Genomic DNA, 15191 nt, shown 5'->3' on the forward strand with positions numbered 1-15191 from the left:
CTAGATGATGAATTCAAAAAAAAATTTTTTTTTTGACCATAGCAAATTAAACAATGGAAAAATTGTGACCTGAATTAAGGACTTAGCACAGTGATGAAATCAGGCCTCTTTTGAAATACCAGAATATGATAAAGGTATCTGCTTTGAAGGCTTACGAGATGACTCTCATTTTTGTCTTTAGTCTCTACTTCTTTCCTTAGCTCTAGACTCATGTTAATTCCTGCCAGCTGGATATCTCTGCCTGAATGTCCTACTTGTATCACAAATTCAAAGTATCTAAAACTGAATGATGAACTTTCACTCAAAACCTGATTCTCTTCCCTACTTACCTTTTTATGTCAGTGGCTTAACCATTTACCCAAAGTTGAATTCTTTGATCTCATCATCTCCTTCCTTCTACTCTTCCCTACCCCGCCCCATCTAATCAGTTGTGAAGATCTACTGATATCAGTGGAGACAATTCAGACTTAGTTTACTTTTGCTCCTTTAATTGGAAAGCTCCTTCCCGATGTCTATTCTCCTTTAAGTTATATATTTTGGCTATGACGATGATTATCCTTACCTTCTGAATTCCAGGCTAAAGTCTTTTCCATCAAAGATGCAGTGTTGTCGTCCTCAAATTTACTCTCTCTGTCAGGAGCTGGTTTGCTGTATTTAGGTCTTGTGGCAGGAGAAAAACAGAGACATGATGGTGAGAAAACATTTCATAACCTTTCTCAGGTAATGAACAATACTAAAATACTTTTCAAACCATTGCAGTTCTTTTTATGTGATGTCTTCTGTTCTTCATGAAACACCTTCCCATTACAATTATTCATAACTGAATTATTTTCAATCAAAGCATGGTATGAAATCCTTGTCTTTCACCTTGTTAAGATTTTTATTTAATTGAGCATTCTGAATACCAACTAGGTTTAATTTATACAAATGGAATATTTCGTATGGAATTGGTGGAGAAGCAAGAAAACAATGTGGGTGCCGGGTTTTCCACAGTTAGGACGGACAATACAAATGTATATTTTTAGCCTTAGTCTTTCAGTAAAATACTCCCAGCCCATAGCTCAGGTGGTTGCATTTTAAGCATTCTTTTCCATTTTGTTCGTCTGAAATCTCTTCTTACCTTTTAATCAATGGCTATGCGTAATTATTTGAAACAAACTATCATCATGAAACAGTGTACATGGAAATATTTATATTTAATTTTTGTCAGTTTGAATAACACTCTTTTCAGGTTAGACGTTTACTATTACTTCCCTATGACTTTCCTAATTTTTTTCTCCTGTGATAAGAGATTACATCATTCCTTCCTTTAATAAATGTTTAGTAAGTGTTCAGTATATGGAGACTATTGTGCTAGGAACTGATGGAAAATATAACGAAAAAAATCCCATAGCCCTTGCCCTCATACAGCATACAATCTAAATCTAGGAAGGGAGATAAGTAATATACACAAATGATTCTAATGTAAGACAGAAAACAATATGTAAGAAAGGTACGAAGATACTGCTAGGAAAGTCCCAAGGAAAAAGGCCTTCCGGCTAAGGGCAATCAGGGAAGACTACATGGAATGGGTGGCAATAGGGCCATTTGGGTCTTGAAGGATGGGTAGGAACATTGAAGTAGGTTGAAATGAGATGGGAAAGCATCATAAGCAGAGGGAACAGAGGCTTTTCTGCTTGTTGACTAACTGATGTAGTTGTGAAATCATAGCCGTAGGATGGCAAATAGCACAAATAAGGCTGGAAAGGCAAGTCGGAGCCAGATTTTGCCTCAAAAAAAATGCTTTGAATATCAAGCTAAGGCTTAATCTGGGGTCTGTGAATTTGATTTTTAAATATTTTGATAACTAAATATCAATATAATTGGTTTCCTTTGTAATTATATTTATTTTGTTTTATGCATTTGAAAACATCATGTTGAGAAGAAGTCCATAGGTTTCACCAAACTACCAAGGAAGTTCATGACAAAGGAAAGATAAGCATCCTCGGTTAGGGGGTCTGAACATGCAGGCCACCAAAGGTTTTGGTGATTAGATCTGGGCCTTGGAAAGATGAATCTGGCAGCAAGATGAATTACAGGGAACCATAAAGTCAAGTGGATATTGCAAAAGTCCATCCAAGTGTTAATGTAGTAGAGACTGATATCGTGGATGGTATTGGGAATGGGAAAGCCAGGATGAGTATGAGAAACAGTGCTGATTTAAACTGTTCTAATATACAGCTTTTGCAGTCCCTTTGAATTTTGCATAATTAAATCAGAACAATGATTTAAATATTATACCATCTAAATGGTTGAGCTTTCATGGTATCTTTGCATACTGAGCTACATTTATTGAATATTTAGTTTAACTTAATATACTGAACTCTAGCAGAAAAAAAGGTCTTTGCAAATAGAAAAAGGTACATTTATAGGTTGTGATCTAGTGATTTGAAATCAGTGGATAATGATTTTGGCTTATTTTTTGATCCTATGACAAGGAAGCTTTGCAAATGTAACATAAGATTCCAAACAAAAACTCTTATCTCTGAGAACGTCAAAAAGCTAGAGGGGCATCTGGATTTTCTTGCATACTTTTCTTTCTCATCCCAGCAGAGTGAAAGTTATTCAGGCAGCTGAGAATCCATAAAGCAACATTTTTCCTCATCTGCTTTCCTTGAGCCATATTAAAGCCACAATAAATGCAAGTACTCCTTTGCTTTAAGCTTTATTGGCTCAGAAAAAGAAACCAAGAAACTTCATTGGAGACCAGATTAGGCCGAAGAGAGAGATTCTTTTTGCCCTTTAGCCCCATTATCAGTCTGGTAGTATCTTGATCAGCTTTCTCACATGTGGCTACGGATTCATCGGAGGACGGTAAACTGCTTTTTTGGCAGCCAAATTGCCGAAACTCTTCCATTTTCATGTTCTAAAAGAGCTTATGTTGTCCATCCTCTTTGAGTATGTCTTTAAAATCGGCCAATGCTGGGAGGATTTTAGACATGTACCAAGGTTTATAAAAAGATGTGGCTGTTTAGCTTATAGTTTGATAGTCAGCAAACACAAAAAGCCCAGTGGGGATAAAAGGAACTTAACCAGTTCTCTCTAATACATATAAATCGACTTAAGAGCTCAGTGAACTGGAAGTACTCACTGTACTACTCCGTTTATTTCAGTTGAAGATGCAGAAAAGGGCCTTCTGCACATATGCCACCTACTCTCATCTGATGCCAAGTCACCACAAATTAAAAGAAGGAGATGTGTAAACAAGGTCAGCCTCGGCTGGGCCAACTTGGAATGGGAGAATCGTCAGCTTTTTCTGTCAGCAGTGACAGTTTGTTTTGAGTCAACATTAATGAACTATAGGTTATAAAATATTTTTAATAGATCAATTGCCAGGCACTTTGTTTACATATTTCCCTGTTTTGCAAGGGCTGAAAATTTCCACCTGTGAGGTTTGTGAGTACATGCGGAGTCTAATTAGTGTTTCTTTTTTTGCTGCTGGTGATGGTGGAATGCAATTTTAGAAGCATCTTTTTCAGTTGGAAGGCAAATATTTAGATAGGAATCAAAATTATTTTAAACCAATGTAAATAAACAGGATAATACTTCATTTGACTCTGAATTCAGATTTACTAAGCATTAAGATACAAATCTATAGGACATTTATTCTAGGGTACATGGTTACAAATATGGTGGTGTGATGATCTGGGAAGATCAAAGGCCTGGGAGTTAGCAGATATGGGCTCTTGTCTTGGCTCTACCACACACTGGCTCGGGCAGGCCGGGAACATCTTTGAGTCTTTTTCCTTGTCTACAGAGAGCTTTGGATTTGATGGTTTCTAAGGCCTCCTTCTGAGATATCATGAGTACTAGTACAACACAGAAATACTCATAGAACTCTAATCTCAGGGATCATTTGGTCCAACTTTCTCATTCTAGAGGTGAAAGAAAGAATGTTTGTCAAGTTATTTTTGTGTAGTAGTAAGACAGCATGTATGACAGAAGAAAGATGAGCTTATCCTATATCAAGGACAGATGGACAGCCCGAGTGTTCTTACTGCTATCCTCACAATGTCAGGTGGACATGAGCGAGGCCGCCAGCATGTCGGGTGGATTCCTTGTGGCTAACTTATGGGGAGATAGATATGAGTCACATAGGCCAGACGGGAAGGATGGACTGCAACCTGTATCACTGAAGGGCATAACCAAATTAATGAGAGTACTGATCCACTGGGGCATTTGAGGGTACCCTGAAATCAGTGAGACTATAGACCCATTTGAGCATAGTATCACTTTTTCATACTCTCCCTTTCTTACCCCATGATTTTTCCCCTTCTACTACTGCTTCTTTGTAAAAGTTTTTCTCTGATCTGTTTGTTTTATTTACAAGAGAAAATGAAATTGGAAAAATGTGTTTTTTAATTTGCCTTTACCTTTTAATCAACAGAGTAAGTTTAAATATGGTTATGAGTCAACATTTGCTTCAGGTCTAAATTTCCTGAAGGTTTTTTTTTTTTAATTAGTCACATAGTTAAAAATATAGTCTTTGCTTCAGCCTGGAATTTGCATATTTTTTGTACCTATAGTACAATTTCAATATCCTTACAGACTTGTCCTACCTGATGCTGAGGTGGTTATACAAAATTATTACTTCTTTAGTGAAACAACATTATAAATGAGAGCTCTATTTCTGGGCAGCCAAAATTTGGACTTTAGAAACTTAAAAATAGTCTTTGTAGAGAACTGAAAATACAGTGGGGAATAGCAAGTGGCATGGTGTACATGGTTAGGCTAGGTTGGGCTGATCTGACAGACCTGAGGTTTGCAGATCTGACAAATTCCTGAGATTTGTGGCTAGCAGGCAGCTTCACGCAGTGAAGGAGAGCCTGTAGCTTGGCAGGAATGGAAAGGCCTACGTCCTAAGGAGCAAAATGAAATTGACCAGCAGGGGGCACCTGGCTTTTGGAGGAGAAAAGTGAATTGACCCTTCCTGGGGCGCTGGAAAGATGTTTGGAGAGATTGAATAGGGGAAGAAAAGTATCCAGTGACATCCTGAAAGGAGAATGAGAAGAAGGGGCAATTCTTTCCTTTTCAGGAATCCCATAACCTCTTGTTTCAGGTCTAACTAGAAATGAATTCAGACATTGTCTGTCTCCCTAGCTATCTATTTTTCACACCTTGGAGTAGAGGTGGGGGCTGAGTTGGGAGGGATTGTAGTTGCAATCCTCAGAGAGACAGAACATTGGAAAAGTGTTAAGTTCTAGTACAAATCATTGATTAAAGCTGGAGCCTTGGGGTTCAGGAACCAAACATGTCCTTCCAAACCACTTAATTGGATATTGGGCAGTTACTATGAACTCACAAGAGTTCACCTGGGAATGAGGGAAAAAAGAAGCAAGGAATTACATTTAGAACTGAACTGGAAGACCAAAGACTATAGATCTGGGATTCTTGACATTTCTGGTGTTATAGGCCCCTTTGGTATTTGCTTCTATTACTCTGGATCAGTAAAGTTTTACTGTACGACTACCCAGACATAGGTAGGTCAAGTCAGTAAGCACTTCTCGCTGCTGTTCAGTTGTTTCAGTCCTGTCTGACTCTTCATGACCCCATTTGGGGTTTTCTTGGCAGAGATACTGGCGTGGTTAGCCACTTCCTTCTCCAGCTCATTTTACAGATGAGGAAACTGAGGCAAGCAGGGTTAAGTGACTTGCCCAGGGCTACACAGCTAGTAAGTGCCTGAGGTCACATTTGAACTCAGGAAGATGAGTCTTCCGACTCTAGGCCTGGCCTTCTACCCACAGCACCACTTGGTTGCCACTTGAAGCATTTACTATACGCCTATTACATTCCAGGCCCAAAGTTAAGTGCTAAGCACAAAGAAAGGTCAAAACAAACAAACAATAAACAAAAACAACCCCACCCCCTCAAACCTTGACAACAAGAACTACAACAAAAACCAGTCTCTGCTCTCCAGGAGCTCACAGGAGATAACAGGTGATGGTGTACAAATGAGATGCACACAAGATAAACTGGAGATAACCACTCCACTCAGTTTTATTGCTAAGACTGTTAGACTGTCCAGATTTAAATCCTCTTAACTTTTAGGGTATGGAGTTTGTGAGATTCTCCTGAAAGGCGCTCTGAAAGAGTATTTGTGGTTGTTCAGCAGTTTCAGGCATGTCTGACACTTTCTGACCCCATTTAGGGTTTCTTGGCACAGGTACTGGAGTGGTTTGCCATCTCCTGCTCCATCTAATTTTACAGATGAGTAGACTGAGGCAAACAGTTTATTAAAAAAAAAGGATAATACATAATTATACTAGATGGTTTGCCTCATCATAGTGATCTACGGGCAGTTGGTGGCATAGTAGATAGAGCTCTGGGCCTGGAGACAGAAAGAACTGAGCTCAGATCCAGCCTTAGACACTTCCTACCTGTGTGACCCTCAGCAAGTCATTTAACTTCTTGCCTCGGTTTCCTCAATTGTAAAGTGGGGATCTTAATAGCACTTGCCTTCAAGGTTGTTGTGAGGATAAAATGAGATAACATTTGTAAAGGTCTTAGCATAGTATGTGACACATAGTAGGTGTGATAGAAATTATGTTATTATAATAATTACGATGATGATGATGATACACCTGGGATTTTAAAAGCCATTAAATCACCTTAATTAGTGACTGATTCATAATAGCTTAAATTTTGTATAATACTTTCACTTTCAAAAGTCCTTTACATTTGTCATTTCACTTGAACCTCCTTTGCCTCTATAAGGCAAACAAAGCATGTGTTTTGCAATAGTAAAATTAAGGCCTGTGAGAAAAGTCGTTTGGCTCAGTTCATTCAACTAGTTATTGGAGAGAAGTGGAATCAGAAATCAGTTTTCCTAATGCCTTGCCCAGTGCTTTTGTATCGTCTATGGAAAGGGCACAAGGCTTGGGAGTCAAGGACTACTTCCACAATCCCAGTACCGATGTGGATTCACTGTGTGCCTGGACAGGTCAGCTCCCCACCTGAGCCTTCACTTCTTCATCAGTAAGAGAGAGATGGTGCTGGCATTGCCAGCTTCCCAGGGTCCTTGTAACATTAGCAGCTCATGCCTTACCCTTCCCTGCTAGATGATAAGCTCCTCTGGGGCAGGGAATACGTCACTGTTTCATCTTTGTATCCCAATTATAGAACAGAGTACATTGCCTTTAAGTAAGCACTTAATAAGGGGTGGCTGGGTGGCAAAGTGGATAGAGCTCCAGGCCTGGAGTCAGCAAGACTCATCTTTCTGAGTTCAAATCTGGCCTTAGACACCTATTAGCTGTGTGATCCTGGGCAAGTCACTTAACTCTGCTTGCCTTAATTTCCCCAACTATAAAATAAGCTGGAGAAAGAAATGGCAAACCACTCCAGTATCTTTGCCAAGAAAACCCCAAATGGGGCCACAAAGAGTCGGATACAACTGAAATGACTGAACAACGACAACAAAGCACTGAATAAATACTTGCTAAATAGAATGTTGGAAGAGCCTAGACTTGGGGAATCAGAAGACTTAGGCTGAGTCCTTTTTCTGTCACTGTCTAGATTTATGACATCAATCAGGCAACATAATAATACCAGCCCAAGGTTACATAGCACTTGCTAGTTTACAAAACGTTTCATATATTTTATCTCATCTTTATCCTTCTGATAATTCTGGGAGGTAGAATATTAGTAAGAACATTCTTCTTCCTATTTTGCAGATGAGTGGAGGGAGCCACGATAAAGGCCCACAGTCACACAGACAGTGAGGAACAGAATTTGGACTTAAACTCATCTTCAGCACCTGGCTATAGTAGGGGCTTAATAAATATTGAAGCATTTGTACTTTAAGTAATTCAACTTATTTATTTATTATTAATTATTATAATTATTATTATTAATGAATTTTAATTAATGAAATTATTTTATTATTTTAAATATGAAACATTTAAATAAATAAGTAAATGTTGAGCTTCTGATTCCAAATTCAGTCTTCTTTTTCACTATCCAGTCATCCTTATGCCACCCAAAACTCTGAGAGACTCGGTTTCCTCATTTGTAGATACAGATTTTCAGAGTTACATTTAATAACAGCAGATGTTTATGTAGCCCTTAAGGTACTTTGTGTGCATAATTTCATGTAGAAGCCATGCCCTACAGATCCTATTACCTCCATTTTTGGATAAGAAAATTGAGTCTCAGAGAGATTAAGTGATTTGTCCACAGTCACAAGTCTACTAGGTATCAGAGAAAGAATTAGAACCTCAGTCTTTTGTGACTTCAGGTCCAATGCAGCTAGTCTATACTGTACATTTAATAAAATTTTACTGTTTATTTGTTAGGCATTGATAAAGAGATGAGAATAATAATACTTATATTACCCACCTCCTAGGATAGCTGTGATTATTAAATGAGATAATGTTGTTAGCCGGGATCTTAGGACAAGAGGCTAATGCCAAGGAATGAATGTCAGGGGTTCTACCTAGCCTGAGTAGAGGGAAGTAGCAAGTATTTAAGCCAGCTTTGCACCATCTTCAGGGCTGGCATGCATCAGTCTTTAAGAGAATTAAAGTTTAGGTATGTGAGAGAATGTGGAAGCATCATCAAGTAAGGGCTCCAGAGACCTTGTGTCACTTTGGCAATATTCCATATGCTATGTTGGTGACTGACAGCAGAGTGGCTCTGGCAGTTGTACCTAGAGGCATGGCGGTCAGGAGCTAGTGTGCTTTGTCTGGGTTTTCCTATGGGGCATTCGTGGTCCACCGTCATGCACTGGGTGTCCTGTGTACTGCTTAGGAGCTGCTTCGTCAGTCAACTTGGATTTATTAGGTGCTTTCTGTGTTAAGTGCTGGTGATACAAAGGCAAGACACAGTCCCTGTCCTCAAGGAGCTTACTATCTAATGGGAGGAGACAACAAGGAAAAACTACGTATGAATCATATATATATATATATATATGTACATTATATGCATGTGTGTATATATGTATATATACATATATGTATACTGTGTGTCTGTATATATGTATATACATATGCATATACATACCCCCATATATATAAATATAAATATAAATATAAATATAAATATAAAAATATATATATGAACTGGAGATTATCAACAAAGGAAAGAACCTAACATTAACGGGGATTGGAAAAGGCTTTTTGCAAAAAACAACTTTGGTTAGGACTTGATGGAAGCCAGGACACCAAGCATGTCTAAGAGGGAAGCTGGAAGGTGAGAATATTTTGCAGATTTGACCTCAGAGCCATATCTCAGATTCTTCTGTTGTCCTCAGGTAAGATTGCTCAACAATGGGCATTTTCCTGACTGCAAGTAACAAATGTAGGTCAAAGTATTTTGAAATCATAATATAACCTGCACATCTTAACCAGTACTCTGCATTTTAGGCTATAAGTCCTTAAGAGATTTCCAGAAGTCATCCAGTGAAGGTATGTAAGTTAGCATATCTCATAGGCCCAGGCCTAAAAGAAACCAAGCAACGTGTATTATTATTATTATTATTTTTGCTTAGGCAATCAGGGTTACGTGACTTGCCCAGGGTCACCCAGTAAATGTCAAGTGAGGTCAGATTTGAACTCAGGTTCTCCTGACTCCAAGGCTGGAGTTCTATCTACTGCACCACCTAGCTGCCCCTAGCAACATGTATTTTAATGACAGTGAATAAGGCCTTTAGCTTTGTTAGCAACTTTTGGAAATTACAACAATTCTCTAAATGTTTCATCTTTTCTCCAACAGGTACACTATCCCCAATTTTGTATTCGTCTTTTGATTTGACAAGCATTTGGCTCTTCCAAGAGTCCCTTTAAAATTATAGTATATAAATTCTGCCAACTCAGATTTTAGTCTTAAACTACTGACAACAGTTTGTATAATAGCTTAAAAATATTACATTGTGACTAGGACCACACTAATAAGACTGTTTATTTCATATTATCAGCTACTGAAAACCCCAGTGACACTCCAAAGATTTGTGATTTTTGTCTCCAATGATTCAGACAGTCACTCATCTGGTGATATATGGTCTACATGACTTGTTATTGGCTGAAAAAAAATGCCAGCCCCCAGCAGCCAAGCTTCCGGTGATAAACCTATTAAATAAGTTTGGAGAGACATTAAACAAGAAGACTCAGGGAAGACAAGAGCGATATTTTCAAACATTTGAAAGGCTGTCATCGTCAAGAGGGATTAGACTTGTTCTGTTTGGCCCCAGAAGGCAGAACCTGGCCCAATGGGTGGAAGATGCAAAGAGGCCCATTTACACTTGATGTCAGGGAAAACTTTCTAACAAGCAGAGCTAGCCTAAAGTGGAATGTGTTGCCTGAGGAGGGAGTGAGTTCCCCTTCACCAGAGGTCTTCAAGCAAAGGCTTGAGAAACAACCGGTCTGGCATGTTTGTTGCAGGCGAGGCTGCGGGGCTGGGGAGGTCCCTTTGCAGCTCTGACACGGGTGATACCGTCATCCTTGGCACTGCCCCCTCTCAAGGTGGCTGTGAGGCCAAGTGAGAGATTTCACATGGAAAGAGCCCCGTGACCCCAAACTGCTTCATAAATAGAAGCTATTCCTACTAGATATTAAACAGCAAATAGAAGCAGAGAGCCGTGCTGGTCCTCTGACCACGGTCTGCCTGTGGCCCGGCCTGAGCTCCAGTTTTGTTTTTTTCCAGTTTGGGGGGAGCTGTGGCAACTTGGCGTCTGCTGGGGTGGCCCCTGCACTGCCCGGAGGCATCTGGGAAGGCACTGAGCCCAGAGTTCACTTAGGGAAGTGCGGTTAGAAATGATTCGCGTCAAATCCTCTCCCACAGTTGCTGTATCTTAGTGGTCTTTGGGTACAGTTTAATTTTGTGGGGAGGTCTTGTGGAACAGTGGAAAGGGGGTTTGAGGCAAATCACTTCACTTGTGAGGCAGAGAGGCACCTCAGCCGTCTCATCTGGGAAATGATGCGGATAATGCTTGCACTGTCTTGCCATGGTTGGGGTGAAGAAACACCCGTTGTCACATGTAACGCACGACAGAAATGTGAAAGCTACTGATACTGTCAAGGAAAGAGATGACAGCTAGGGGGCGCTGTGGATCAGGTCCAAATCCTGTTTCTGACACTTTACCAGCTGTGTGACCCTGGGCAAGTGACTTAACCCCTCAGCCTCAGTTTCCCCTTTGTCAAATGGGGGTAATAATTGCAGCTACCTCCTAGGGCTGTTGGAAGGATCGGATGAGATAACATAAAGTGTTTTGCAAACCTTATGGCACTATGTCCGTATGAATTACTATTATTATTAAAATGTCATACCATTACTATGTTGGTTACCAACATGTCAAGTTTCTTTCTTTTTCTTTTTTCTTTCTTCTTTTTTGTCTTTCTTTTTTCTCTTCCTTCCTTTTTCTTTCTTCTCTCTCTCCCTCCCTCCACCCCTCCTTCTTTCTTTTTTCTTTCTTTCTTTCTCTTTTCTTTTTTCTTTTTTTCTTTCTTTCTTTCTTTCTTTCTTTCTTTCTTTCTTTCTTTCTTTCTTTCTCTCTTTTTCTCTTTCTTTCTCTCTTTTTCTCTTTTTTCTCTCTCTCTTTCTCTCTTTCTTTCTTTCCTTCTTTCCTTCCTTCCTCTCTCTCTCTCTCTCTCTCTCTCTCGTTCTTTTCTTTCTTTCATCTTAGTCTTTGGATTTTGTTTTGTAGTAAGTCCTCAAGATGGAAAAAAGCATTTACCTTGTTTATTTATTATTTATTTCTGTTAAATTTGTGACAGCTGACTAAATTTTCTTCCTCTGTATACTCATAAGCTTTATGTTTTTTCCTCATTTTTTGATTTTTTAAAAATTTTATTGGTATAGTGAACTCACTGTGAAGAAACTCCCTCTAACAAGCAAGTCAGCACCTGCTCTAAAACTCACAGCCTTAGAGAGTTGCCTGGGGACTGAGAGGTTAGGTGATTGCTCAGGGTGATGCAGTCAGAATTCATCAGAGGTGAAACTTGAACCCAGGTCTTCTCTGCCCTGTGATATTTTACAAATGAACTTTTGGTTGATCAGAACATATGAGAATTGGAAAAATGAGAATATGCATATGTATGTAGAAATACATAAATATAGATATCTATACACACATATTTTTCACAAGCACTTTCATGGTATTATCAAATTAGCAGCATTATCTTCTCATGCCTCTGCCCCGTTTGGCAGTTATATGTTTTTGATCACATTTTTCTTTCACGATAGTCCAAGCTATTACATTATGTAGACATTATCTTAAATTTCAGGTCTTGCTATTGGCTGTCGTGGGAAAGTAGCTGCTTAATCCTTGGTCTTCCAAAATAGTAATTACTGAGTCACAATATAACATGATCAAACATGATCACATTAACATAATTCAAAATATATAGTATAAAATGAATAATTAGGATAACCTAACGATCTTAGGACTTAGAATTGAAAAAGACCAGAGTAAAATGTTACAACTTCAATTTGTCCTGTGCCATCATTATACCTGAATGCTTTCTTCCCTCATCCTTCCTGTTCGCATCTTGTGCCTATTTTAACCACTACATCTTCTTAGTCCTAGTCATAGGAAAATTATCATCACACACAGACATGATGATATATATATACTCTTGGTACATTCACGCTTAGCTATTAATCATATTAAAATAGCTAAAATAGTCAGAATGATTGGATTGCAACGTTGGGGTCATCCTCAACTCCTCACTCACTCACCCTACATATCAATCAGTTGCCAAAACTTGTCCCTTTTGTGACATCTCTCCTATATGTCTTCTTCTCTCTACTTACATAGCCACACCCCTAGTTCAGACCCTCACTACATCTCTCCTGGACTCTTGCAATAGCCTTCTAATTGGTTTTCTTGCCTCAAGTCTCTCCCTACTCCCAGCTGCTGATTTTTCTAATGTGTAGATCTGACAGTGTCACCTCTCTTCTCAATGAGCTCTAGTCACTCCCGATTATCTTCATGATTAAGTATAAATGAGTTTGTTTGGAATGTAAAAGTCTTCCAAACTTGGCCATTTTCTACCTTTCCAGTCTACTTAACCTTTATCCTGCTTCATGCACTCTATGGTCTAGCTACATGGGCCTACCAGCAGCTCTTCTAACATGTCACTCCTCCCATCACTGTGCCTTTGCACTGGTCATCCCCCATGTGTGTCACCTCTGCCTTTTAGTTCCCCTTGTTTCCTGAAAAATTAAGCTCAAGTTCCATCTTCTGCAGGAAACTTTTCTTTAGAAGGCTTCAACATCATCCTCTCTGAGATGACCTTTCTTTCATCTAGACTGTATAGATTTTATATGTTGTTGTCCAGTCGTGTCTGACTCTTCATAACCCCATTTGGGGTTTTCATGGCAAAGATATTAGAGTGGTTTGCCATTTCCTTCTCCAGCTCATTCTATATGTACTTAGCTGTTATTATGTTGTCTTTTCCATTAGAATGTGAGTTCCTTAATGGTAGAGACTATTTTTGTCTTTCCTTTGTATTCCCATCTCTCATCATAGCGCCTGGGACATTTAATAAATGCTTGTTGTCTGAATGACTGAGTAGTCATTTTAAATCAGGAGTTCTTAATTTGTGGATTACAAATCCCCAAAGGGTCCATGAACTTGGGTGGGAAAAATGATATCTTAATTTTCATTGATTTCTAACTGAAATTTAGCATTTCTTTCAATTGCTTAATACCATTATTCTGCGAAAAAGGTCCATCGGTTTCATTAAGCTTCCAAAAAGGCCCATGACACAAAAATAGTTAATAACTTTTGCTTTAAATGCTTTCAATAATATAACCATACCAATCACCTCCCATTTCTCACCTGTTTGAAAAATGAGTCAATGCCATTTGTTGTGAGACATGTCTGTAGCTTGAACCAGAGGGAGGCAGACTGACTGGAAACGTTTCTTCACCTTGAGGTGCTAAAGATAGACCAACAAAAGCTTCATTTAGCGTGTCTCCTCCATCCAATGGCCCCAGGAGTTCTGTTAAAATGATTTAAGATGGAAAAACATAATCCATCAGGGCTTTTACATTTCAACCGTTGTCAATTTACAGTGAGTGCATTAGGAATTTTGAATTGCCAGCCCTCTTGTTTTTACTTTTGTTATTCTCTAGTTTAGCATAGTTTAATTGAATATTTCAGTCGTTAAAAAAAAAAGAAATTCTTAATATTTAAAATTGTGAACACATTTCCTGAATTCATTTCTTTGTTGAAATATTTTCCAGTGGGCCAACTAGCCACTAATTTTACTCTATGCAAATACTGCAATTGACTAAATTAATCAATGGCTAGAGAAGCTCCCACTTTAAAAACATTATAGAATATTCAGATAAAATATTTGTTCAGCCTTAATTTCAGTTAATTAATATTTCAGAAGTTCCAAAAACATTAAGTTTTAGAAATTTATGAGATGCTACATTTTATGTTTTTGGTAGTATACCTAAAGTTATAATATGGTTAACTTGGGAAGAAAATTGTTAGAAATTATATTTGTCTCATTTGGAATGAGGATGTGAAAACTAGAGGAGTAAGATATTTAAAAATAAATGAGGGTTGCAGCATATGGATCATTTAAAAATTGTTTTGTGGGGTTTTTTCTAATACACATAAGAACTAGATGTTTGAATTTTCTTCTTTCTTTTCCCCCAGTAAACTCTACACTACCCTTCTTATCTTGTAAAGTAGCATAATGAATTACCTGACACATATAAATCATGAATATTATAAAGGTCATGGGTCTGTAATAAATTCTGAGAAAGAAATATTCAATATGTAGGTTGAGTATAAAATATTTTCAAGTTCTCTCTAAAGAGCTTCAGGGCTTTAAAAAAAAGCCAATTCAATAGGCAGTAATAATTTTTGTAATGATTGTGTTTGCAAAAATGTACAGAAGCATAAATGAAAAAGCATGATTGCCATTAAGAGGAATTTTGTTGTCTAAGCATAGAAATTTGAAATTGTGCAGAAAATATTATTAAAATCTGAAATTATAAATATAGTAATTCTGGAGTTTTTTTGGGAAGAAATTGGTTCACTTGTTTATTTCCATAACCTATGTTTGAAAATATATCAAGAGAGAATTTCCATGGCCATATCACGTTGAAATTCACCTACCTCTAATCCTCCAGTTTTCCACCCCATACTATTAATGACTTACATTGATATAGTGAGTACTTAAAGGTTTGCACAAGGCTTC

The 15191-nt window shown here is 38.2% G+C and overlaps 1 protein-coding gene across 6 annotated transcripts in view; it reads right to left on the reverse strand.

Moving 5' to 3' along the window:
* Positions 1 to 15191, reverse strand: part of WDPCP (WD repeat containing planar cell polarity effector) — a 361091-nt gene that overhangs the window by 13148 nt on the left and 332752 nt on the right. For 5 of the 6 annotated variants that reach the window (XM_020985463.2, XM_020985462.2, XM_020985464.2 and 2 more), the window contains 2 exons: positions 13814 to 13976; positions 563 to 660 (listed from right to left, as the gene is read on the reverse strand). In XM_020985463.2, coding sequence (XP_020841122.1) covers positions 563 to 660; positions 13814 to 13976 — 261 coding nt within the window. The remainder of the gene's footprint in view (positions 1 to 562; positions 661 to 13813; positions 13977 to 15191) is intronic. The other variant, XM_020985466.2, reaches the window with a different exon arrangement.

The sequence above is a fragment of the Phascolarctos cinereus genome, unplaced genomic scaffold (assembly GCF_003287225.1).
Source record: "Phascolarctos cinereus isolate Bilbo 61053 unplaced genomic scaffold, phaCin_HiC Scaffold_2;HRSCAF=192, whole genome shotgun sequence".
In the NCBI taxonomy this organism is placed as follows: Eukaryota; Metazoa; Chordata; class Mammalia; order Diprotodontia; family Phascolarctidae; genus Phascolarctos; species Phascolarctos cinereus.